The sequence below is a fragment of the Vulpes vulpes genome, chromosome 1 (assembly GCF_048418805.1).
Source record: "Vulpes vulpes isolate BD-2025 chromosome 1, VulVul3, whole genome shotgun sequence".
Taxonomy (NCBI): domain Eukaryota; kingdom Metazoa; phylum Chordata; class Mammalia; order Carnivora; family Canidae; genus Vulpes; species Vulpes vulpes.
The window spans coordinates 135,233,424-135,258,667 of NC_132780.1; the positions used below are offsets into that span (position 1 = coordinate 135,233,424).

At 43.0% G+C, this 25,244-nt stretch overlaps 1 protein-coding gene across 1 annotated transcript in view; it reads left to right on the forward strand.

Annotated features, from left to right (window-relative positions):
- The window catches only part of RNF8 (ring finger protein 8), a 35,462-nt gene that overhangs the window by 9,421 nt on the left and 797 nt on the right, over positions 1–25,244 (forward strand). The window contains exons 3-7 of the mRNA XM_025990846.2: positions 7,985–8,725; positions 11,198–11,260; positions 14,047–14,136; positions 15,999–16,106; positions 18,303–18,507. Coding sequence (XP_025846631.1) covers positions 7,985–8,725; positions 11,198–11,260; positions 14,047–14,136; positions 15,999–16,106; positions 18,303–18,507 — 1,207 coding nt within the window. The remainder of the gene's footprint in view (positions 1–7,984; positions 8,726–11,197; positions 11,261–14,046; positions 14,137–15,998; positions 16,107–18,302; positions 18,508–25,244) is intronic.

Here is a 25,244-nt window from a genome sequence, read left to right on the forward strand (position 1 = left end):
AAATTTACTTGCCCGGGGCCTTCTAACTCAGTGGTTGAATAAGTGAATGAGCCAGGGCTCAAACATAAATAAGTCTCTACTATGTGCTATTGTCAAACACTAGTGAAGTAAGTATACTGATTTGCTTTATGCCCTGCTTTTGGAAAGTTCATATTATCCATCCTACACTTTGCTTTTACAAAACACCTACTTTGGTGCCTGTATTTGCTAGTGAAAAGAAATTGGAAGAGGATTTTCACTTGTACCAAAAAAGGGCAAAAATAGCATTTAACATTTGTTTTGCAGTGAGCTGTTATAGAGGCAGTGCGCAGCAGAGCATTGAGAGTGGCCCTGCTAAGGTCTTTCCCAGGGAACTGCACTCAACATCTCAGCATCAAGGTGCCATAGTTTTGAACTATGTCTGCGAGCATCTGTGCTTTAATAATCTCGATTTATTTTGTGCATCTGTTATCAAGCGATGTCCTGAGGTATCAGAAAAGCCTAAGAGAGGTTATATTTTGGATATGGGAACAATAAAAAAAATTTCCATATAAGTTAATGGTAATTGCTTCTTTGCTTTTACACCGTTGGCTTATGAAGAAAGGCTTCATGGGAACACTACTTTTGGACAGCAAGGGAAACCTGTACTGGTTGTATGATTTAAAAAAAAAAATTAATGATGCATATTTAAGTTATAGAGGCCAGCTTTTAAAGTCCCCTGGAATCGCTTTTTCAGACCACCTTAGAAAAAGATGTTTTCCTTATCGAAGTTGGCTGAGAAATGGGGTTGTGGTATTAGGTGAGTTCTGTGGTGCTTCTCTCCTTGATTATGTGCAGTTTGGATGTACTCCATGTATGGGATAGCAGATTTTGAGAAGTAGGGAAGCCACCCGCTGGTTTTAGTGTTCCCTGAACATCAGCCTCAGGGTCACAGAGGCAGCCCGTGCCAGCCACAGATCAAGACTGTACTTCTGGGCTGCTGTCCAGCGTCTGCTGTGTACCTGTGTACCCTTTCTTCTAGGGCTGTTGTTACCACGAGACTCCTCTCTTAGGTCTCAGACCGATAATACAGAGGGAAGGTAGGCTCTTGATTCTTCCAAGTCTTTTCTGGTTTAAGCCTCTTAGCTCTGATTCCATTTGTGAGGTAACTGATTTTTAAGAGAAGCCGTGACTCAAATGTTTTGATGTAGCAACTGTTCTTACAGGTAAAAGCACTCCTCCCACCTTTTTTCCCCCCCCTTAACAGATGTTCCTTTTCTTTGTGGCTTCTTTTCTGGCATGATGCCTTGGCAGCAGTCCTCTTCTTCCAATGAAGGATTTGAATTTCAGGTGCAGGACATTATTGTTTTGGTCATATTTGAAGTCATTTGCCAAGTCTTTTTAAGAGGTAGAGATTTCTAATAATTCAAAACTCAGAACTACACTCTCTTCATTAAATGGTCTCTCTTATATGCTGGAATGGCCAGAAACTGAAAGCTTAAGTACAGATCCAAAAATTGCAACAAATGCAATTTTAGTTTTAAATTGACTTAAGGAAAGAAAAACCTTGGAGGACTGCTGACTCTGCACACAAATGTTGTAGTTGTGTACATTTCAGTTGAAAAGCTCTTCAGATAGCTCATCTTATGTATTAATGTCTAGCTCTTTCAGAAAATTGGTTGTTTTAGAGTCAGCCTAAAATGCCTTATTGGGTTTGCTTGTATCAAGTCCTTGAGACTCAGGCATGTTGTTTAAACCTTTCTCATTCTTCTCCTCCTCTCATGTTGTTACTCGCCTGCTCCCTGGTGATTCCTGCCTTCATGCTTCTGTACGCTCTGGCATTTAATGTCTGTGATGAATCAGACTATCTATGAACAATCCTTGTTGCTTGGGACAGTTTAGCTTCTGGTCTTCCAGCAGCTAGAGCAGTGACTCTCAACCCCTTTTCCAGTTTTTGTGCTTACCTGGGGTTCTTTTAAAAAATACTGCTGGTATCACATTAAAATTAACCCCCATTCATCAAAAGACACCATTCAGAGAATGAAAGGCAAACTCAGAGTGGAGATAATTGCCACACATAACCGATGAAGGACTTATGTTTGAATACGTACAGAACTCCAAATCAGTAAGAAAAAGAAAGATAACCCAGTTTTGAAAATGGCAAGAGCCAGGCACTTCACAAAAGATTATATCCAAATGTTCAGTATCCATGAGAAGTTGTTCAGCCTCTTTAGTGATCAGGGAAATGCAAATTAAAACCACAATGGGATACCACTACCTATCTGCCAGAGTGGCTAAAATTAAATATTGACAATGCCAGGCATTAGTAAGGATGGGGGCAAATAGTCTTTGGATAGAACTATAAATTGGCACAACCATTATGAAAAACTATTTGGCATTATTTATTAGTTACGAGGTATATGTATATACCTCATGACAGTATTTTCACTACCAAGGAAACAACCCAAGTGTTCATCAACAGTAGATACAGTCTTTTTTTTTTTTTTTTAAGTTTTTTTAAATTTATTTATTCATGAGAAACACAGAGAGAGAGAGAGAGGCAGAGACACAGGCAGAGGGAGAAGCAGGCTCCATGCAAGGAGCCTGATATGGGACTCGATCCCCAGTCTCCAGGATCACACCCTGGGCTGCAGGCGGCGCTAAACTGCTGTGCCACCCGGGCTGCCCTAGATACAGTCTTATAGTGAAACACTGTACTAGAATGAATATGAATGAACTATATTCAACGGCATGGATAAATCTCACAATGTTGTGTGAAAGAAGACACAGAAGAATACTTGTTATATGATGTCATTTATATAATTGTCAAAACTAATGTGTCATATTAAGCCAGACTAGTAGTTCCTTTATGGAGGGGGAGGAGCTTAGTGACTAGAGGGAAGAGAGAGGGCGGGGTGTTCTGGGATGCTGAGAATGTGGAATTTTTTTTTTTAACCTTGTGGTAGTTACACTGAGATGTTCACTTTGTGATTATTCATCTAGTTGTACATTTATGATTTATGTACTTTTATGTTTGTATATTGTATAATAAAGAATTTCTAATACCAAGTGCTGCTGAGCATGCAGAGTAGCTGGAACCCTTAACCACTGCAGATGAGAACACAATGATACCACCACTTTGAAAAACAGTTTGGCAGGGGTTTTTTTGTTGTTGTTTTTCAAGAAGAAACATTTATTTCTTATAGTTCAGGAGGTTGGCAGGCATCAAAATCAGTGATCAGCCAGGTTTGGTTTCTTTTTTTTTTTTTTTTTAATTTATTTATTTATGATAGTCACACAGAGAGAGAGAGGCAGAGACATAGGCAGAGGGAGAAGCAGGCTCCATGCACCGGGAGCCCAACGTGGGATTCGATCCCGGGTCTCCAGGATCGCGCCCTGGGCCAAAGGCAGGCGCTAAACCACTGCGCCACCCAGGGATCCCCAGGTTTGGTTTCTTTTTTTTTTTTTTTTTTTTTTTTTATGATAGTCATACAGAGAGAAAGAGAGAGGCAGAGACACAGGCGGAGGGAAAAGCAGGCTCCATGCACCAGGAGCCTGATGTGGGATTCGATCCCGGGTCTCCAGGATCGCGCCCTGGGCCAAAGGCAGGCGCCAAACCGCTGCGCCACCCAGGGATCCCCCAGGTTTGGTTTCTAATGAGAACTTATTCTTGGTTTGAAGATGGCTGTCTTTTTTTTTTTTTTTTTTTCTTTTTTTTCCTCAAAGGGAGCTGGAGAGAGAGAGAGAGAGAGAATCTTCAGCAGGGTCCACACCCAACATGGAGCCCAACAGGGGCTCAGTCTCAAAACCCTGAGGTTATGATCTGAGCCAAAATCAAGAATCAGATGCTTAGCTGACTGTGCCACCTAGGAGCCCCAAAGATGGTTGTCTTCTTGTTTCATTTTCACATGGCAGAGAGCAGAGAGTAGAAGCAAACTCTTCCGTTTCTTCTTTTTTTTTTTCCAGTCTGGCTGTTTCTTACAGTTAAACATACACTGCCTAGCATTCCTGTCCCTGTTCCCCAAATTAATGAAAACTTATCTCACAGAACCCTATATGTGAATGTTTCTGGTGGCTTTACTCATAATCTCCAGAAACTAAAAAAATAAACTAGGCAAACTGATATGCCTGTATCCCGGAATGCTATTTAGCAATAAAAATACCAAACTGTTGTGTTTTTTTGTTTTTTAAAGGTTTTGTTTATTTACTCATGAGAGACACAGAGAGAGAGAGGCAGAGACACAGGCACAGGGAGAAGCAGCTCCATCCAGGGAGCCCAATGTGGGACTCAATCCCGGGTCTCCAGGATCACGCCCTGACTGAAGGCAGCGCTAAACTGCTGAGCCACCCGGGCTGCCCCCAAACTATTGTTAATGCAACAAAGTGGATAAATCTTAAAGTTATTATGCTAAGTGAAGGAAGCCAGGCTCAAACGGGTGTATTCTTGTGATTCCATTTATTTATTTAAAGAATTTTATTTATTTATTCATGAGACACAGAGAGAGGTAGAGACATAGGCAGAGGGAGAAGCAGACTCCTCACAGGGAGCCTGATGCAGGACTCCATCTCCAGATTGGAATCATGCCCTGAGCCAAAGGCAGACACTCAACTACTGAGCCACCCAGGCGTCCTCTGTGTGATTCCATTTATACAACATTCTGGAAAAGGCAAACCTGAGTAGGACAGAGAATGAGTAGTTGCCTGGGAATAAAGGAAGGGTTGACTGTAAAGGGGCACTGTGTCTTGGTACAAATTACACACTTATATAAACCTGACTTTAAAAATCCTAGTCCCCATCTCAGACCAATAAATCTAGCCAGTGTTTCTTTTATAAACATTACTACGTGATTTCACTGTATAATCAAGATTGAGAATCATTGAGCTACATAAATCATTTGGTGAAGAGCAAGAAAACATTGCCTATTGGCTTTGGGTTTCCATTGACCTCAACAACTGATTAAAAATGCTGGAAAGAAAACAAAACAAAACAAAATGCTGGAAAGAGATTGACCATCAAGTAAAGTAATTGGTGTTTAAGTGGGTGCAGGTTATCCTTTTTTTAAATTTATTTATTCATGAGAGACATAGAGAGGCAGAGACACAGGCAGATGGAGGAGAAGCAGGCTCCATGCAAGGACTCAATCCTGGGAATTCAGGATCAGGCCCTGAGCCAAAGGCAGACCCTCAACCGCTGATCCACCCAGGCGTCCCTCTCCTATCTTTTCCCCCCATTGATGGCTAAGAGTCACTGGGCAGGCTTTTCTTTGGTTATCACTTTGCTGCTGCTCTCAGTGCTCAAAATGGGGATTGTGAAAACCACCATCAAGAAAGGCTTGAACACAGTTGGATTTATTTAAACCATTTCATTTTATTATTATTTTTTTTAAGATTTTATTTATTTATTCATGAGAGACACAGAGAGAGGCAGAGGGAGAAGCAGGCTCCATGCAGAGAGCCCGATGTGGGACTCGATCTCAGGTCTCCAGGATCACACCCTGGGCCGAAGGCGGCACTAAACCGCTGAGCCACCCGGGCTGCCCTAAACCGTTTCATTTTAGATCATATCCTGGGCAGTACTGGATTGTACTTACACAGTCATGGTATTGCCAGCCTTTTCTACAGGCACCTTGTGAACAGACCTGATTCAGGGCAAAGTATACCACTAGATGTCACCAAGGAGTGATGAATGGATAATCAGAGGGATCCAAGGGTAAAAATGGGATGGGAAAATTTTGAAGTTTATTTTCTGGATCTAAAGGGCTCTGAAAGAGGCAGGTTACTATAGAAGACCAAGTGGAGGGTTTGTAGTATCTCTTGAAAGTTTACCCCAGCTTTTTAGGAGTTCCTTGTTTGCTCTAGACTTGGACTGCTTCTGTAACCTTCTTATTTAACTTTGTCTTTGAGATTTTTCTTAAATATCTACGCCATGGCAATAGGTGACCTCCTGTGTTATATTACTTTCCCTGAGACCTTTTTCCTGTGTCTAATCTATAATCTGCCATAGAACTGTTCTCAGAGAGAATCTTTTGGCCTTTTTATTTCTGCTAGTGTTGTTTCAGAAGTCAGCAGAATTGATCACTCTTGTTATTTCTCATGCTGAATATGAATAGGAAAATTGGGAGAAGGTTGGCCAGATAAGCCAGGTTAGGCCCAAAGCAGTGAGTTAAAGCCAATCTTTATGTATCTATGTTCATTTTTCTCTCCCTTTCCCCTCTCCCAACCAGGTAATATAAAAGAAGAAACAAGGGTCTAGAGCTGAGATCCAGTCTCTATAGTCTATACTCCGTGCCTTGTGGTCAAGCCTCCATCCCCCATATTTGGGTTGACCAGATAGATATCTTTTCTAGCTGTAAGGAAGTAGCTATAATTACTAACTTTAATGTAGTCTTAGTCCCAATTCCGTTGTTGTGACCTTCATCTCTGGCCTGTCTCCCAAAGATAAGTTCTTAATATGAGTTAAAATGTCCACTTGTCTTCTTTTCTCCTCTTTTCTTTTTCCTCCCTCCCTCCCTTCTGAGTTTATTTAAGTCATCTCTACACCCAGCGTGGGGCTCAAACCCATGACCCCAAAATCATTAGTCGCATGCTTTTCTGACTGTGCCAGCCAGGCGTGTCCTCCCCTCCCCCACACTTGTCTCTTTAAACTTTAAATCCTGCATTTGTTTCACATCTGTTTTAGAACCTGCCATCTCCATTTAGCATCTCTTGAGATCTCTAGCCAGCTCTTCATGATAGTCCTTTACATTTATAGGTTGTGCTGTGTTATCCCACATTTACTTATGTGTGCCCTTGTGTTTTCCTTTCCATAGTCAGCTGCTAAAAGTTGTTTTCATAACTTCTACTTTTGTGCCCAGTGTATTTACCTTGCAAGATGCTGAGCATAGAATTGAAATGACTGTTGATAAGTCGATTGAGCCAGAACATAATAATAGTAGTGAACACTTATATAATGCTTACCATGTGCCAGGCACTTTTCTAAGTACATTACATATGTCATCTCATTAAATCTACACAAACTCCATGAGGGAGAGACTATTATTATCCTCCATTTTATAGATGTGGTAACTGGGGCATGGAGAGGCTAAGAAAGTTACCCAGAGTCACGCAGTTATTATATGATGAAGCCAGATTACAAGTCTAGGCAGTGTGACTCCAGCATCCATGCTCTTAACCCCTACACTGTGGTTAATTTAAATCACTAAAGTAAATATTTTTCAAGCATTTATTATATGTAAGTCACTGTGCTTAGTGTTTTACATGTATTATTTCATTCATTCCTCACAGAGCAGTATGAGTTGGGAACTGTACTATCCCTATTTTGCAGACACAACTGAGACACGGAGTTTAAGTAAATTGCTGAAGGCCAGGCAACTAATGAACCCAAGGTGGTGCATTTGGGCTATGAACTCAAGTCTGTCTGAGCCAGAGCTCCAGTTCTTAACCATGAGGCTGTGTTCTCCGGTGGACCTCTGGTGCTATTAATTGGGTTTGATCCTACCTGCAGTTTGACCCCAGTATGAGGTACTGATACACTCTTTTTAGGTTTATGTGTACTTAGAAGTGCTTTGCTCACTTACCAATGTGTTCAGGAGCCACATTCAGAGACAGTACTTGTGTGACTTTCCTAGCTAAGCCTATCTTTTGAACCTCATTATTAGATGCTGCTTCCTTCGCTAATAGCCGTTTTTCCAGTCTTGGGCCATTGCCCCCAGTTTAGGTCAATAGGAGCTATTCAATTGCAGTTTCTTTTAATGCTGCTGCATTTGAGTAATTCATCTGCTAGTAATAAGGTGATTCCTGCCTGTTTTACCAGCAGTTTTCTGTGGAGGCATGAATATGAAATGTAGGTAAAAAGCCAGCGCTATTTGAAGAATGATATTTCTAAGGGTGATGGTTTATGAACCTTTCCTATTTTTTCTCAAAGGTTTTCCGTCTGTAAAGGCAGAAGGTTTTGCAGCAGCTGGAGACAAATTCCGTGAAGAGGAAAATCATGAAGCTTATTTTGTCTTTCTTTCCCTTTCTCCAGAGTCTGAATGGTGTTTGGCTGAACAGAGAACGTCTAGAACCTTTAAAGGTCTATTCTATCCATAAAGGAGACCACATCCAGCTCGGGGTACCTCTAGAGAATAAAGAGAATGCGGAGTATGAGTATGAAGTTACTGAAGAAGACTGGGAGAGGATGTATCCTTGTCTTGCTCCAAAGAATGATCAGATTATAGGAAAAAATAGGGGTTTGAGAACTAAAAGGAAATTCAGTTTGGATGAATTGGAGGGTCCTGGAGCTGAAGGCCCCTCACATTTGAAATCCAAAATAAGTAAAGTGTCTTACAAACCTGGTCAGCCGGTGAAATCTCATGGGAAAGGTGAGGTGGCCAGTCAGCCTTCTGAATATTTGGATCCTAAGTTGACATCTCTTGAGCCAAGTGAGAAGGCCACAGAGGCTCTTGTTTACCCTTCCTCCACAAAAGTTGTAGCGCTTCATCATAAGAAGCAGAAAGCCTCAAATCCTTCAGCATCTCAGAGCAGCTTAGAGCTGTTCAAGGTGACTATGTCCAGGATTCTGAAGCTGAAAACACAAATGCAGGAAAAACAGGTAGCTGTCCTGAATGTGAAAAAGCAGACCCAAAAAGGGAACTCAAAGAAAATTGTGAAAATGGAGAAGGAACTGCAGGACTTACAGTCCCAGCTGTGTGCAGAGCAGGCCCAGCAGCAGGCCAGAGTGGAACAGCTAGAGAAGACCTTCCAAGAAGAGGAGCAGCATCTCCAGGTACCACACATGAGAGAAGGACACCAATGCTCCTCAGGGGTGGGTGGGCCCTTGGTGAGCCTATGGCCACAGCTCACTGTTTCTGTGTTAGAAACCACATGCTGAGGGCTAGGGACAGGAGATGGAATGAGGACAAAGGACTTTGAGGTGGGAGAAGGGGATAGAGTACAGGGTTAAGGCTTTAGCATGATGATCAAGAGCCAGGGTTTGGGTGCCACGATGCGTAAGGTGACTGTTAGAGCCAGCCAGGATATAACTCAGGATTTAAAGCTGAGACACGTGAGAACTGAAGCAGATTCAGAGAGAGGTTGGATGAAGGTCAGGATGCCACAGAATCATAGTACATTCCAGTTAAACCACTAGTGATCCTTATGAATTGCCTTTCTTTGCTGTGTCAAAGCCAAACCACTTAGCCCAAGGCAGCAGTGGGTCAGATGGTAACCCTTGTACCTGGCCCTTGTACCTGGCCACTAGCTCTGATAGTTAACTCTGTAGCTAACCTAGAAGTGGGAGTCTAGAAAGGCAGAAAATGTTTTTTTTGTTTCTATCCTGAGCATCCAGTGCGGGAGGGGAAGGTATACTGTGACTCCGTTGTTGAGTTGAGTGATAAGCCACCTTCCCCAGTGCGTTGAAGGGGAAGGTAGATTAATGATTGTCTTAGCTGTGTCAGGGTAAGACCAAATATGTCCCCATCCCTGAGTCATTTACCTAGATGACAAGCTCTTGCACAAAGCTTCTAGGCTAGAGCTGATCCTGGTCCCTGCTCAAAATGTCAGTTCCCATCCGGCAAGAAGCACACGTTTTACTCCTACCTACTTGCTCAGGTAATACTGAATGTCAAGAATTCCCCATTGTTGACTTAGAAATAAAAAGGACCAATCAGGATTGAAGTGAATAAGCTTTTCTGTTTTGTTTACTTTGCTCAGGGCAAGGAACAACCAGTAGTGTTGGCTTATTTCTGAACAATTTATAAATTTCATTCTAATCTCTGCTACCCCCTTGAACTGGTAGCATTAGCAAAGGCCATGGATTACATAGGTCTTTCTAAGGGTATACACTGTTTGCTTATGTCATACCTTTTTGCTTTTCACTTGCCAGCCTGGACTAGTTCTTGAAGCTAATAGAGGGAGGTTCATCTTTACATATTTAGTGTATGACACGTTCCCCAGAGCAGAACCCTCTTTAAAGGCTAATGTGTCCAGGAACAAGAGTTACTATTTTTTTTTTTAATTTTTATTTATTTATGATAGTCATCAGAGAGAGAGAGAGAGGCAGAGACATAGGCAGAGGGAGAAGCAGGCTCCATGCACCGGGAGCCCGATGTGGGATTCGATCCCGGGTCTCCAGGATCGCGCCCTGGGCCAAAGGCAGGCGTCAAACCGCTGCGCCACCCAGGGTTCCCAAGAGTTACTATTAATTAAAGTTTGTGGCTGCTTTGGGTATGCTTCAGGATATAGCTGTAAAATCTTTTCTATATCAAAATGGTAAAGAAAAGCAGAAATTCTCTTGGGGTATTTGAGGGTCATATATATATAGCTCATGGTAAAATGTATCTAGTTCTTTGTTTATGAGCTGCTTTTCCCTCTGCCACCAAGCCCTAAGGATTTATTCTACTCCTACTACTTGTTCAGAAGCTCATTTAACTGTTGCTTCTTCACACAGATTTTTTTTTCCTTTTCTTTAGTACCTACTGTTGTCCGGTGTACTATACTTGGGAGTTTAGGTGGTTATAAAGATACTTAATAAATGGTTTTTGCTATTAAGAAATCAATCTTGTTGAAAAGACAAGATGTATTATATACATAAAATAATCAGAATAGTTTTAAGTGAATATATTTAAATTAGAGGATAATTTCCAGTTAGCATATTAAATGGGTAGGTAATTCTTAAAGAGGAAGGGCCCAGAATTCCTTATAGAAGGTGCTGGACATAGTGTAGTGGTGATGTGGAAGGCATCCACATCAAAGGGGTGGTTGGAGGAAACAGAGCGTAAGTTCCAGCAAGGAGAATAGGTGATAGAGAATCACACTAAGAGATGAGGCGGCCAGAATCTAGGGAAGTAATGTGATGGAAATTATGAGTGTCAACGTAGTGGGTTATATCTAATATATCTAATATATCTGATATATTAGGTTTTTGATGGCTTAGAAGCTCTCAGTTTACATCTCTCTGGCAGTCACGGTGTTAGCCAGTTAAGGAGACTTGGAGTATTAGCCCAGGGTTCTTTCCAGAACAACCTGAGGGTAGCTTGACGGTGACAGCCCCAGGGTGTCCAGTGCCTGAGTAGTTCACTCTGCTCAAATCCCTTACTGCCAACAACTTGAAGTAAAACAGGAGGTTTTCCACCCGCCCCCTGCCCCCTGTTGTTTCTAGATGCTTCCAGAAGACAGTCTGCTCTGCCTATTGCTAGATTTTGTTTCTCTTCTGCCCCTCCCTGCAGGGAAACTTTCTATTTTGTTTTTGGCTTTGCAGGGTTTGGAGAAGGATCAAGGAGAAGAGGACCTGAAGCAACAGCTGGCCCAGGCGCTGCAGGAGGTAACTTCTCTCTTGCCGCTGTGCAGAGATTGTAGTGGGCTGGGTCTTCACATGGCCACTGGCTGCCTCTTCTGCTTAGCACACACCTCTGCGGCATCTCCAGTCTGCAAACAGCAGCTGCTCACACCATCAGGTCAGAGATTTGGCCTGACAGACATGCCAGACCTCAGCATGAAAACTTAAATCTTCATCTGAGCAGGCATTGCTCTAGTGAAGATGGGACGAAGCCTGTAGCAATTAGGAAGCTGTCTGGGGAAGTGGCTGCACTTCTAGAAAGGTGAGGGCAGCAGAGGGGAATTTTAAGCTCTGACTTGGGCCACCAGGGCCTGCAAGGGCCTTTATTACCTTACTGTCCCTGAGCTGAAGCCATCCAGAAACCATTCAGGAATGTTCCAATTAAGTGTTTTAGGTCAGGTTGAGAATGCAGTTTAAGTCAGCAAACATAGTGATTCACTGAAGGGCAAAGCTCACAGGTATAAGATGCCCCTCAAAGATGGCCTGCCATTTATTTCATGTAACTTGACTATCAGCTGATTATTTTTCACAAGCTGTTTTGCATCTTTGAAGCCTGCTCTATCTTCTGTCCTTTATGTGTTCATGATCAGTAGTTTGATGCAAGTTTTGTCAGGGGGTTAGTGGGATGGTTTAAATCTCCTTGAGAAGAGTGAGTAATTGCATTAGAATTTATCCTTCTGTTCTTTTATTGCATATCTACCTCCCAACCTTCTCAGAGTGCTAACAGCCCCGTGTTATTGTAAGCTCAGAGAGGGGATGCCTGCTTTGATTTCCCTAAGGGGTACACAAATAGCCTTGAAAAGAATTGGGTGAAAATTAATTCAATCTTTTTGGAATTTTATTTTCTAAGCTTGTTTATTTTCTAGGGTGGGAAGCTAGGCATAATCCTTGTTTAGAGCATTATTAAATTGTATTGAGATACTGTTTTGAAATTGACGGGAAAAGAGTAAGATTCTGCTACTCGGAAATCCCTGGGGATCACAGAGTACCTTGTACCCACAGACCCTTAACCCACCCCTGAGAGGCAGGAAAACATTTAGCATGAGGTACTTGGCCAGTCTCTGTTCATTAGTCTAAAAATGTGATACTTTTAGGTCATGGTTATAATAACATGCCTAGGGGACATAATCACTCTCTCAACCGAAACAATGGTGGTTTTTCGGTCCACTCTGTCGTTCCCTCTGTAGCAATTCTTTTTTATTTTCTAGGCAATTACAAAAATTTGCATTTACATAAAGCTTTAAAAACTTTTCCAGATGCTTTCATATCTGTTATTTCATTTTCTTAACACTGATGTAGGAGGGGCACCTGTTTTCCCATTTTTATAGATGAGTAAGCTAGGCACATATATCTAATCCATAGTCAAGATGAATGCCTTCTGATATAGCTGCTTTTTTGGGGGGAGACCCACATTTTATTTTATTTATTTATTTTTTTAAGATTTTTATTTCTTTATTCATAGACACAGGGAGAGGGAGAAGCAGGCTCCATGCAGGGAGCCCGATGTGGGACTTGATCCCAGGTCTCCAGGATCACACCCGAGGCTGCAGGCGGCGCCAAACTGCTGCGCCAACAGGGCTGCCCAATGATTTATTATTTTTTATTTTTTAAAGATTTTATTTATTCATGAGAGATACAGAGAGAGAGAGAGAGAGAGAGGCAGAGACACAGGCAGAGGGAGAAGCAGGCTCCGTGCAGGGAGCCTGATGTGGGACTCGATCCTCAGACTCTAGGATCACGCCCCGGCTGAAGGCGGCGCTAAACCGCTGAGCCTCCCGAGCTGCCTGAGACCCACATTTTAAAATTCGTTTTCTTGAGTAATATCTTTTCAGAAATACTTACCTTTACTCCACCTTCTTTAAGAAAGGATTTGAGGTGAGAAAGTGTAAGCTATACTTAAAACAAGGGTGCTCAGAAATTTTTATAGAAGTAGAATCTCTTGACATTCATTGTAGGCAGTTAGTCACAATGATTGAGCTGTTAGCTCTTGGGTGTGTCTACTTCCAGAAGACATAGGCAGGGTTCAGGCAGCACTGCCTTACAAGCACATAGTATGTGATTTATAGAATAAATAGGTTGAAGGTCTTTTTTATTTCAACGAAAATGATTATCTAGAAATCTCATTTCTCCCTGATTATTTCTTTTTTTTTTTTTTTTTAAGATTCATTATTTATTTATGATAGACATAGAGAGAGAGAGGCAGAGGCACAAGCAGAGGGAGAAGCAGGCTCCATGCCCGGAGCCCGACGCGGGACTCGATCCTGGGACTCCAGGATCATGCCCTGGGCCAAAGGCAGGCGTGAAACCGCTGAGCCACCCAGGGATCCCCTCCCCGATTATTTCTTAAAAGCCATGCCCAGTACTCGGTAGCCTCAGATTTACTTACCAGCTCTTGAGCATTGGTTCCCAGAATCACTTGAGAGTGGCTTTTTAAAAATCCACATTCCTGGGCCCCCAGCCAAACCTACAGAATCAAACTCTCTGGAAGGCAATGTAAGTTCTTCAGTTGATTTGAATGGCCGTTGAGGTTGGGTTATTTCCAGAGTGATTAGTGGATTTGATGACCTCCTTTTTTAGCTGCCCCCTTCCCTGAAAAAAAAAAAACAACAAAACAGCAGGTAAGTGTTCTGAAGGAACAGAGGCATTCTTGAAATGCCAATCCATTGATTCCTTGAACCAAAGCCACTGATGGAGGGAGCAGCTAGTGTGTGGCTAAAAGGAAAGATGCAGTATAAGCTCATCTTGAATATGTATCTGCTGTGTTTCTGCAGCATCGGGCTCTAATGGAAGAGCTAAATCGCAGCAAGAAGGACTTTGAAGCAATCATTCAAGCCAAGAACAAAGAATTGGAACAGACCAAGGTACTAGAAAGAAGATGAAGGTTTAGAATTTGGTTAGTACATGCAACTCAGCATTTTCAACAGTGCAAGGGTTGCTATGGTGAATGAAGAGAGAGATTATGGTGGTTCCCTGCCTCAGGGGAAATAATCTGTAAAATTATTCAGGCCTATTGAAGGGTCTGCCTCTAAGACAACATTCTTTTCTTTCCTTCATTTAGAAGCGAAGTGTTGGGAATGAGATTCTCACCCTGCAGTCTAGTCCTTTGGTTGTGGTAGATATTCCTTCAGAGTATTTCACTGACACGGGCTAAGGAGTGATACAGTCAAAAAACCGTTCGTTCTGATGCATGTGGGTAATTATTCCCCACATCAAATCACTGGAATGCTTAAATTGGGAGTTACAGACTTAGGTGCCCACCAGGGTAGACTGGTAGTAGAAGTGAGTGAAGTGACCTGGGTACAAGATCGGAATAGGGAGCTGTGAAGACAGAGGCACACTGGCAAGGGGTGCTCTCTGCCCCCTTTCCTGCTCCCACCACCAAGAGGCAGCTCTTCTTTCCTGGAGCCAGCTGTTGCCATCCAGAAATGCAGGCCCACTGTTGTCAGATCTTCTGACTTTTCCACGGAAGATGGAAATCCAAATGTTTATGTGAACTATTTCAGTTTTCAAATATTAGCAACAAATTCAAGGGATTGTAGTTTTTTGTTTTGTTTTGTTTTTTTAAATACCATCAGGACCAAACTAAACAAATCTGCCAGCCACATGCAGTCCACAGGCCATCAGTTTGGAACCTCTGACCTGAAACCAGTACCTGAGGCTGACTACATCTCTCAGCCTACCCTTCCCTACAGACAGACCTGGAGCAGAATACAGAAAGGAGATTCAACTTTCATTTGGTTTGAGATCTTTATCTTTTGTTTAAATCACATAGTACCTTCTTTCTTAATTCCCAGAAAACCACCACATCTTTTTAAACCTAGCAGTTTTTAAGTTTTCAGGGAACTTGACTTTAGTTAAAATGGGTCCAGACCTCTTTGCTGCCCAAAGCAGTGTACAGTCTTTACTTTGATTAGAAGAGACGAAAAAAGATGAAAAATTAATCAGCCCCTCAGATATATCCTAAGTAGCCTTTCCTTTCCCTTCAGGGGCTTCTGACACTTTTGTTCTGGGGATGAGGTGCTAAATTAGAAGCAAGAGAAAACACCTAGCATCCCCACCCCCAAAAGTGTGTCCACAAGTGGTCTGACCTCTTGGGGAAAGGAAAGGGAAATTGGACTGCAGACCTACAGGAGGAGGAGGTGGCAAGCATCATACAGCTTAGATCCCAAAGGGCCTGGAAGAGGCCCTCTCTCATCAGCCCCCTGCCTCCAGGGAGTATAAATAACATCCTTATTTTGTAGAAGAGGCAGCTGCAAGGAATACAGGGGGCCTTATAAATTAATTCAGGCTTCCTGCCTCTATGGAGTGTTTTTCACGTCTGCTTTCATGTCCAGTGAGTTCTTGGTTGCTTGGGATGATTTTATATCATCTCTAAACTGCCATTGGTTATAGGATACGTAAAGCCTCATTCTGGTCTTGGGTGGTTGGTGTGCTGAGTATGCTACCTTCAGTTTTTCTCATTTGGTTCTGGGAAAGGAGACAGAACCTGCGGTGCAAATGCAGAAGAAGTGGAGAGAGGAAAGAAAGGAAGACAGTGCCCTATATCAGAAAGCAGTTCTGAGAAGCCATAACCCTTAGGGAAAGAGTTTTAGTATCATGTTGCTGTGCCAGGTTGAATTTTTTATTTAGAGTCCTGAATATTATTCCAAACAATTGCTCCCTGTTCTGTTTTGCATTCTTGTCGGTTCCCCCAAATGACAGGTGGGGTTGTGTGTCTTTTCAGGAAGAGAAGGAGAAGATGCAAGCCCAGAAGGAGGAAGTCCTTAGCCACGTGAATGATGTGCTAGAGAATGAGCTCCAGTGTATTATTTGCTCAGAATACTTCATTGAGGTAATTATAAGCAGTGGCTCATGCCTTTTTGTTCTCTCTACCCTGCACGGAGCCTCAGCTACACAGGTTCTGCCCTAGGGAAGCATTCTGAAGCAATTTTTATTCTAGGAATCTATTGTAGTTACTTGACTTCAAAGTGACCTCGAGAGATGGCCATATCTCATTTGTTTTTGTAGTTTTCTTCACCTTCACTGATCTTTTTCTCATTTTGCGTGATGTTGAGTGTTTATTTGGCACAATCACTATTTTTAGCTGCAGTAAAGCCTGTATTTCTTTGGTGTTGGGAGAAAACAGGGCCACATGGTATTAGATTTTTGAAGTATCGGTGTAAAGCTACTCTATAAAGCTTTTCTATCTTTACTCTGAATGGACACAGTGCTGAGAGTAGGCAGCTCATGCAGCCTGTGATGGGGTGGTAAATGTGTGGTCACTTTGGGACTTCAGCAGCCAGGTGGAACATATTTCAGGGACTCGGAGGCTCCCTATGAAAACAAAACATCTCCTAGGTTAGCATTTGTCATCATGTCATATTTTTCCTTAGGACTTTATTTTTCACAAATTCTACCATTTGTGACCAGTTCATCATATGCCAATCATCTGAAACTCAAGTTAAATGACAGTGCTTTTCAGACTTCTTTAAAAAGGAAAATGCAAAAAAAAAAAACAAAAAAAAAAAACAAAACAAAAAAAAACGGAAAATGCATGCACGCACTCTGTCCTCCTTTCTGGTAGTCTTTAGGGAGGTTGAGTGTATTAGCCTCCCGAGAAATCCCTCCTGGGCAGATCTCTTTCTTTTGCTGTGAATCCAAATTGACATCATTTCCCCCATTGTTTCTAGTTATTTAATTTCCTACTTTGGAGAAACTCAGTCTGGCTTTGACAGGGCTCTGCTGGAGGAAGGCCAGGGTAGAGGGGTTCAAAAGGGTGATGAGTTAGCCCACCCAGAGCATCTCTACCGATGTAGAAGAGACAACCTGACCCATGCTTTGTTTACAGCAGACTGTCTGACCTTTTCCATGATCACCTTGTAAAGTCAGTATTGGAAAGAAGTTTTATTTTAATCAGGTTTTTAGTCACGTTTGTGAGGATTTATCTCACATAGTTAACAAAATAACTCCTAGTTGACTTTCTGTGCTCAACTTGGCATTTGAAAAATGCATAATTTCTGTTATTTTCCACTGCTGTCCTTAAAAGCAGGAATGAAGACTTTTGAGCCTCAGAAAAACTTGTATTTTAGGAGATGTACATAAACAAGAGTAATAAAGAGCATGGTTTTTATATTTTTAGAAGCAGATAGGGCAGGGTTCCTGGGTGGCTCAGTTGGTTAAATGTCCGACTCTTGTTCTGGCTCAAGTCATGCTCTTAAGATCATGGGATCAAGCCCTGTGCTGGGCGCAGAGTCTGCTTCAGATTCTCTCTTCTTCTCCTTCCCTCCCTCTCACTCACTCTCAAGTAAATAAATAAAATATTAAAAAAGAAAAGGATCTTGTTAAAAAGAAAAGTGGAAAGGACTGTGGCAGAAATCTGACCATTAGAGTTACTTAGAGGAGTTACTCAGATTTAGACTCCCTTCTGCTTTCCCTCTTCTCACAAGTGTATTTACTTGATTCATTCACTGTCAGTGAACCCATTACATTTTTTCCATTTTTTCAGTTTCTTTTTTCCCAGCCTTTTTAGTTGTCTTTTAACATGTATTTTACTTTTTAAGTTTCTTTGAGTACAGATGATGCTTTCTACCATTCTATATACTGAATATTCAGAATGTGCTCCCCAGCGTCTATTAAAATTGAAGTTCTGGTTCACCATTAGCAGGCTATACATTTGTTTTCCATGAAAAAATTGGTAATGTATTTGTACCAAACATTCACACACTTACAAATCATTCTTGTGTCCAGTGACATTTGTTTGCAAGGTAGCTAATCTGGCATTGGCAGTGTCCTCTGAGTTGGTGGAACAAGACAGACAAATCAGCCTACATCTATGAACTTACCTTTGAGAAAGAAAATGAATCATCTAACTTAAAATTTCCTATCCCTAAGAACAATTCTAATACCATCTGTAAGCTTTCTAGATGGGATTAGAGTTAAATTTCCATTTGGCCTTGACAGTGAACTCCTGTCCTAGCTTTGAGATCACAACTGTGCTGGGAAAGTAAGTATGATGGTTCTGATATGTGTGTTCACATTCCCATTGTAGGCTGTCACCTTGAACTGTGCCCACAGTTTCTGCTCCTACTGTATCAATGAATGGATGAAGCGGAAGGTAGAATGCCCCATTTGTCGGAAGGACATCAAGTCCAAAACCCACTCCCTGGTTCTGGACAATTGCATTAATAAGATGGTAGATAATCTGAGCTCAGAAGTGAAAGACCGACGAATTGTCCTCATTAGGGAACGAAAAGGTGAGTGGGTATGTACAAGGTGAGTCCCCTCAACAGAAGACTGACAAACTTAAGTAAGATTTGTTTTCGTTGGGGAAGAGTCAGATGAATGATTCTTAAGCTAAAGAAGAGGAGTAAGAAATGGGAAAAGTAAAGAGAGTTAAAGGTAATGAACATGTGAGAAAGAATTGAGAGAGAATGGACTTGCATATTTGAACATGCAGGGAAGGGAGAGACTTAAGTGTGTATGTACCTTGGGTATGGATGTGGGTAGAAAACACAAGGTCACACAGTTTGTTAGACTGACCACTAGATGGTGCTGTTGTGCAAAACAGTTTAGTTGCTCTCCAGGTGTTGGCCAAAACCTTGGACTGGGTACACAATCAGTTATCAATAAGAGATGAACAAGTCAGAGATTGACAAATTGGAGAATACTTGATGAGAACACATATAAAAGTTTTATAGGAAGTCATAGCTTAATTACACAAATTGGACATAATGTTAAACGAGAGAGCTAAATCTAATCTTTGGGGATCCTGATATGTTTACCAATCAGTCTGCCGGTTGAGGAGAATTTGGATGAAGAGATTGGGGAATGTGTGGGTGTATTCCCCTAATGAATCATGTTTCTATGGTGAATATCCACTTATTCAACCAAGTGATCTCATCACCCTTGGATCTTGCTGTGTAGAGGGTTGCAGAGCCACCCCCCCCCCACCTCCCTGCCCCCAGACTTTTTTTTTTTTTTTTTTAATTTATTTATTTATGATAGTCACACAGAGAGAGAGAGAGAGAGAGAGAGAGAGGCAGAGACACAGGCAGAGGGAGAAGCAGGCTCCATGCACCGGGAGCCCGACATGGGACTCGATCCCGGGTCTCCAGGATCGCGCCCTGGGCCAAAGGCAGGCGCCAAACCGCTGCGCCACCCAGGGATCCCCCTGCCCCCAGACTTGAATGTCCTTGTGGCCAAAGATGTGTCCTGGGGCAAGGCACAAATAAACTAATGGCTAGGAGGAAGGATTGGTTATTAGCCAGGGATGAGAATGCACAGAAGCAGGGGAGATCTGATTATAATGCTTAGTCCCAAATAGTTGAGTACAGCACTACCTCCTGGGAAAGCATCAGAGCCAAAGTGCTATGATGTCAGTTGGCTACACATAAATGCCGAACAGAGAAGATGTTCAGCCCAGAAGCTCACTGCCCTTACAGGTGCTTCCCACTGCCTGACCATTGGTAACCCATATTTGTATGTGGCTTTGAATGTACCTTTCTCTAAGCCTAGAGAAACTGAAGGCCTAAAAGCCACACTGCTAGTAGTAGATCTTCTGTCCACTGCTTCCTAGCCCTTCAATGGATGTCAGCTACTTTGAGTGGAACGAGGAATGTGATGCTAATGTGCAAGCGCTGTAGTGTGAAACTGGCCCTCAGCTCGTCAGCCAGAGTAGAAGTAGCAACCCTGTTGCAGAGCCAGGGGAAACAGGTGCTAAGCAGGAAGTGTGCTTGAACCTGTTCTACCAAAATGTTTTTCACTTTTCTGACAGCTGTTGCTTATAGATTTTGTGGCCAGTTTGAACCCTCCCAGATCTTTTTTTTTTTTTTTTCCTCCCAGATCTTTTACCTCTCAGGAGTCCCTTGATTCTGGCAGAGTCCCATTGCTCTTCCTCTCACTTCTCCATCAGCATTTATAGAAATGTTCCACACAGGGATGAAGAGATACATAAGGCATTATTTCAACTCCCACGGCTCTCAGTCTGTGGAGAAGGGAAAAAGGCAAGTAGATAGTGTGACAAGTTCCACACTAGGATCTTAGGACACTGTAGAAGAGCAGACAGTCAGTTTGGCCTGGGCAGGCAGAGTAGGCAGGTAGGTAGGAAGCTTCATGGAAGAAGCGTCATTCAAACTGAGTCTTAAAAAAAAAAAAAAATTAAAACAAAACAAAACAAAAAAAACCAAACAAACTGAGTCTTAAAGGTTCCCAGGGGTGGAGCTTTCCAAGTAGAGGCTTCAGCACAAACAAAGCACAGAGGCATGAGAAGCAGTGATGTGTTCATAGCAGTGGCCCATACGTGACAAAATGTCTGCGTGGTGCCAGAGCAACGTGAAGATAGCCACAGCTTAGGAATTGTTAGCTGAGGTGTCATGAATGCCTTCTGAGAGGAGCAGTGACTTGGGGTCCAATTTAACCAAGGTCACCGTTTGAGCTGGAGTGTGCTGGGTCTCTGTCTCCTTTGGACACCCATGTACTTTCCTCACCCAGCCCACTGACTGGGTTTCTTCTCCTGTGTACAAGCATAGTAGATGGCTTTGTGCAGCACTGGAAAAGGAAGCAGACCCGTGTCCTAAGTTTACCTCCGGCTCCCCTCACACAGAGTTAATTCTGCAGAGTAAATAACATCAGACCCCATTTTTCCCTCCAAAGGCTAAAGAGGGTGCCTCTCTGCCTTTTTTGGTAACCCTTGGAGCCTGTGTGCTGAACTCCCTGGCCTGGAGGGGTGCTGGCACTGGCCTCTGTTTCCGTGGTTATCACAGCAAGTTCAGTTCTGGGGTGTTCTCCAGAGACAGAGATTCTGAGTCCTCATTTAGGGAAACATGTGCCAGAGCCATCAGCAAGCAGCTTCACTGGTCTGCAGTGTGGGGTTTAGAGAAAATTCTCAGTTCAAATACCAACCTTCCTTGCCAGTTGAAAGCTACTTTAATCCCCAGTGCATGGGAATTTTAAAAAGGACCAAACTTAGGGTCTGGGAACCAGGATTGGCAGGCCTATAATTGTCAGAGTTTGGATGCTGTGGCAGGGCTGTTTTCCTCCTGGACAGGAGTTGCTCTTATCACACATTCAGGGAGGGAGACCTGCCTGTCTGTGGTGCTGATTCCACCAAGAGCAGCCCCACTCCAGGCCTCCCTGGCTGGAGAGAGGAGACAACAACGTCTTCTAGTTCTGTATTCCTGTGGGAGGAGTGAAGCCTCGAGACTGATGAGCCACTGATCCCTTGTAAACTCTGTGAGGGCAGATTTTACAGAAGATAGGAGAAGAATGCTCACATACTAGATCCTGTGTTAAAGAAATGATGCTCTGGCGCTGGGGCAGATAAGAAACATCTAGTAAGTGCTTGTCACATGAATAATTGTGGCTCTCTAGGATATTGACATGAGATTTTTTGAGGGGAAGACATTTTCTGACATTCTCTATAGAGGATCTCCCTCTGGAGCTGCTGAGGTACTAGAGCAGTCTTCTGTCAGCTACTCCCCCTCTTCCGTTTGTTCTGTTCTCATTAAATGTTGGGTGGTTGACAGAGTGTTAACATTCTCACTTTTAGCTTTCCCTAGCAGTTTCTTTGGGTTGTGTTCAGAAAAGAAGAAAGCAAATTATCTAAAAATAAAATCTTGTTGGTCCTTTAAAATAGTGATTTTCAGTCTAGGGTCTTTTTCAAACTACAATCCCCAACTCCCTTGATACTGTTACATCGAACCAAGGCTACTCGTGGGAGAGTGCTGTGGCCTTTAAGTATGCCAAGGTTGGGAGGAAGGTTTATGAGACGCAGCTTTCCATGAATCTGTGACACAGGCCCCTCCAGAGGCTCAGGGTCTCTAGGAAGATAGATTTAGGTCAGACTCTAGGGCCTGTGGCTCTTGCCAGTTTCCTGTAGGCTATGAGGAGTGTGATCCAGACACAGGACAGGAGAAATTGTCAATCACTTAAGAAGAGAGTATCTGCCTGCCCAACTGGAAGGCTTTCCTTGATATTGCCCATCCCTCCTTGCTGAAAAGACGAAGCCTTGGAATATGTGGGAATGGCAGCTGTAACAGTGTCTGGCAAACTGACCTCATCTAGAGAGAGTTACTTGTTAGCAGGTGGGTTACCCAGTCCTGCCCCTAGAGAATCTGAAGGGTCATGCACATGAGGTTAGATTGCCTGCCCAGCATGGGACAGTTCATCCAGGGAAAAATGGCCCTCAGCAAGGTTGGCATGCACTCAAATAGCATGTAACACTGAACTCTTTAAAATTTTTGACTTTTAAACATTCCTTTGCAAAGTTATCATGGGATAGAAAATTAGTAGACTTGTTACTAGAAGCTGTTTTCTTATTTCTCCATCACCACCTCCCCTTATTTTTCCTTTCCTTCTCTTCTTTGGTCTGTTGTCCTTCCTTTTCTTGCCCTTTGGTAGGTGTCTCCCCCATCACCCTTACCTGCATCTTAGAATGCATAGTTGGAAATGACAAGGGCAGCACTGGAACTGTCCACTTGGTGGGAGGAGGGACTGTGATCATAGAAGTCAGCTGTGGGATTAATTGTAAATGTGGATTAGCACCCCATGAAGCCCCAGAACCTCGGATTTCTTTTTTTTTTTTTTATTTTTTATTTATTTATGATAGTCACACACAGAGAGAGAGAGAGGCAGAGACATAGGCAGAGGGAGAAGCAGGCTCCATGCACCGGGAGCCCGACGTGGGATTCGATCCCGGGTCTCCAGGATCGCGCCCTGGGCCAAAGGCAGGCGCTAAACCGCTGCACCACCCAGGGATCCCGAACCTCGGATTTCTTGCTGCCTCTTGTCCTTTAGGCTTCCCTTTTTTTTTTTTTTCTAAAGATTTCATTTATCTGTTTTAGAGTGAGAGCGTGCCAGTGCAAGCCAGGGGAGAGGCAAAAGGAGAGAAAGCCAAGCCAACTCCATGCTGAGTGTGGAGCCTGATGTGGGTGGGGCTCAGTCTCAGGACCCTGGGATCACGACCTGAGCTGAAATCAAGAGTCTGATGATTAACTGACTGAGCCACCCAGGCAACCCTTTTGTCTCCTTAATGATAAAATAGAGTTATTTTCATTCCCTAAGAAATAAATTCTCCCTCCCCCCAAGCATGTAACTTTATAATTTATTTTATAGACATGTTTTCAGGAACTTCCTGTTATAGAAGACCACTTGTATAAATACAGAGTAGTGTCATTAACCAATGCAGATTTTCCTTGAGAGTTTTCCTACACTTAACTCTAGGGGAACATGGAGCATTTTTAGATCTCCATGAACTAATCTTGGAGGATGGCTGGGGTCACTGATTATGCCTCTTCCTCCCTCCCCCATAGCATATCATAGAATTAGGCACATCACGTTGAGACTTCCCCGCACCAGCTGGATATATATCTGTCCAACTGTTTACTATTGTGTTTTTTAAGAAATCTATGATCCCTGGGTGGCGCAGCGGTTTAGCGCCTGCCTTTGGCCCAGGGCGCAATCCTGGAGACCGGGATTGAATCCCACATCGGGCTTCCGGTGCATGGAGCCTGCTTCTCCCTCTGCCTATGTCTCTGCCTCTCTCTCTCTCTCTGTGACTATCATAAATAAATAAAAAATTAAAAAAAAAAAATCTATGAGACCAGACATGCTCCTATTCTGGCTAAGGCTTCTGCTTGAATTGCTTTCTGCTTTCCTACCCTGGAGAGTTTGGACCTCTTTTACCCTCCCATTAAACCTGAACCAGAACCAACCCCAAAGAAACATCTCTTCCTTGCTTTCTTTCATTTGAGCCTTTCCTTCTCAGTTCCCACTAAGTACCAGGTGCTGGGGATAAAAGTAAGCAGGGCATAAGGGTGAAAAATTGCCCTTTGGATGTAGCAGGAGTGTGGAGCATTGATGACTTTATCTAGGACAAGTTTGGAGGACTGGTGGGGTTAGAAGCTGATTTGTAGTGAATTGGAGAATGTGAGGTTAGGAAGAAGTAAGATAGACAAGGTCCTCAAGAAATTGGCAGTGACAATTGATTGTAGTTGGAGGAGGATTTGTCAGAGAAAGCACAAGCAGAAAGAAACAGGGAGAGGGAGAAGGAGGCTCCCCACTGAACAGGAAGCCCAACACGGGGCTTGATCCCAAGACCCTGAGATCATGACCTGGGCCAAAGCCAGACATGCAACTCACTGAGCCACCTAGGTGTCCCTTTGTTTTGTTTTTTAAAGACATGAGAGATCTGAGTGTGTTCAGTTGCTGAGCCTGTGGAGAAGGAGATGCTGGGAAGTTGAGATGGTGAGTAGGGCCAGATTCTTTGGAAAGCAGGGCAGGGCAAAGAATGCAGAGCATAGATGAGGTAATTAGTCTTTAAAAGTTGGAGGGTAGATCCTGTTTCCTAGAAAGAGCCTTTAATGTGAGAGGGTAAGCAAGGAGATTTGCTTGAGGGGAGTCAAGAGAATTTCTTTCTTGTGGCTTCTGTGTTTTTCTGTGAGCTACTAGGTGAGACCAGTGAGCTGTGAGGAAGGGAGCTTCGCTTGGCTCTCTCACTGTCAGCTCTCCCAAGGCTGCTCATAAGTGGAGAAAAGTAACTTTTATAATCCTTTTGGTCTTACTACCAAGCATTCAGGACCTCAGTCTCAGGGAAGGGGACAGTCTCCTTGGTACCTTATTGTGTCCTTAGGCCAGGATCCCTGCTTCCCCAAATTGAGGAAGCAGAAACAGTAAATAGCAATAAATTGTCCCTCCCATCTCCTCCCTTCACCTCTCTCTGCCTAGTGCTGTGTATATAATTCTTTCATTCTTCAACACATGTTCATTGAGGGCCAGCTTTGTGCCAAGCACTGCTCTAGGTCCCAGGAATAGAAAGAGAAGTGAAAATCTAATAAGTTAGATGTAATTAGTGCTATGGAGAAGAAACAAAGCAAGGAATCAGGGAGTGATCTTTGCCATTCTTTGATAAGGTAGTCGAAGGCAGCAGAGAGAAGGCAGTACTGGCTTAAAGCCCTGAAGGCAGTGGCCATGTTGCCTTGTGGGGAAGAGTGTC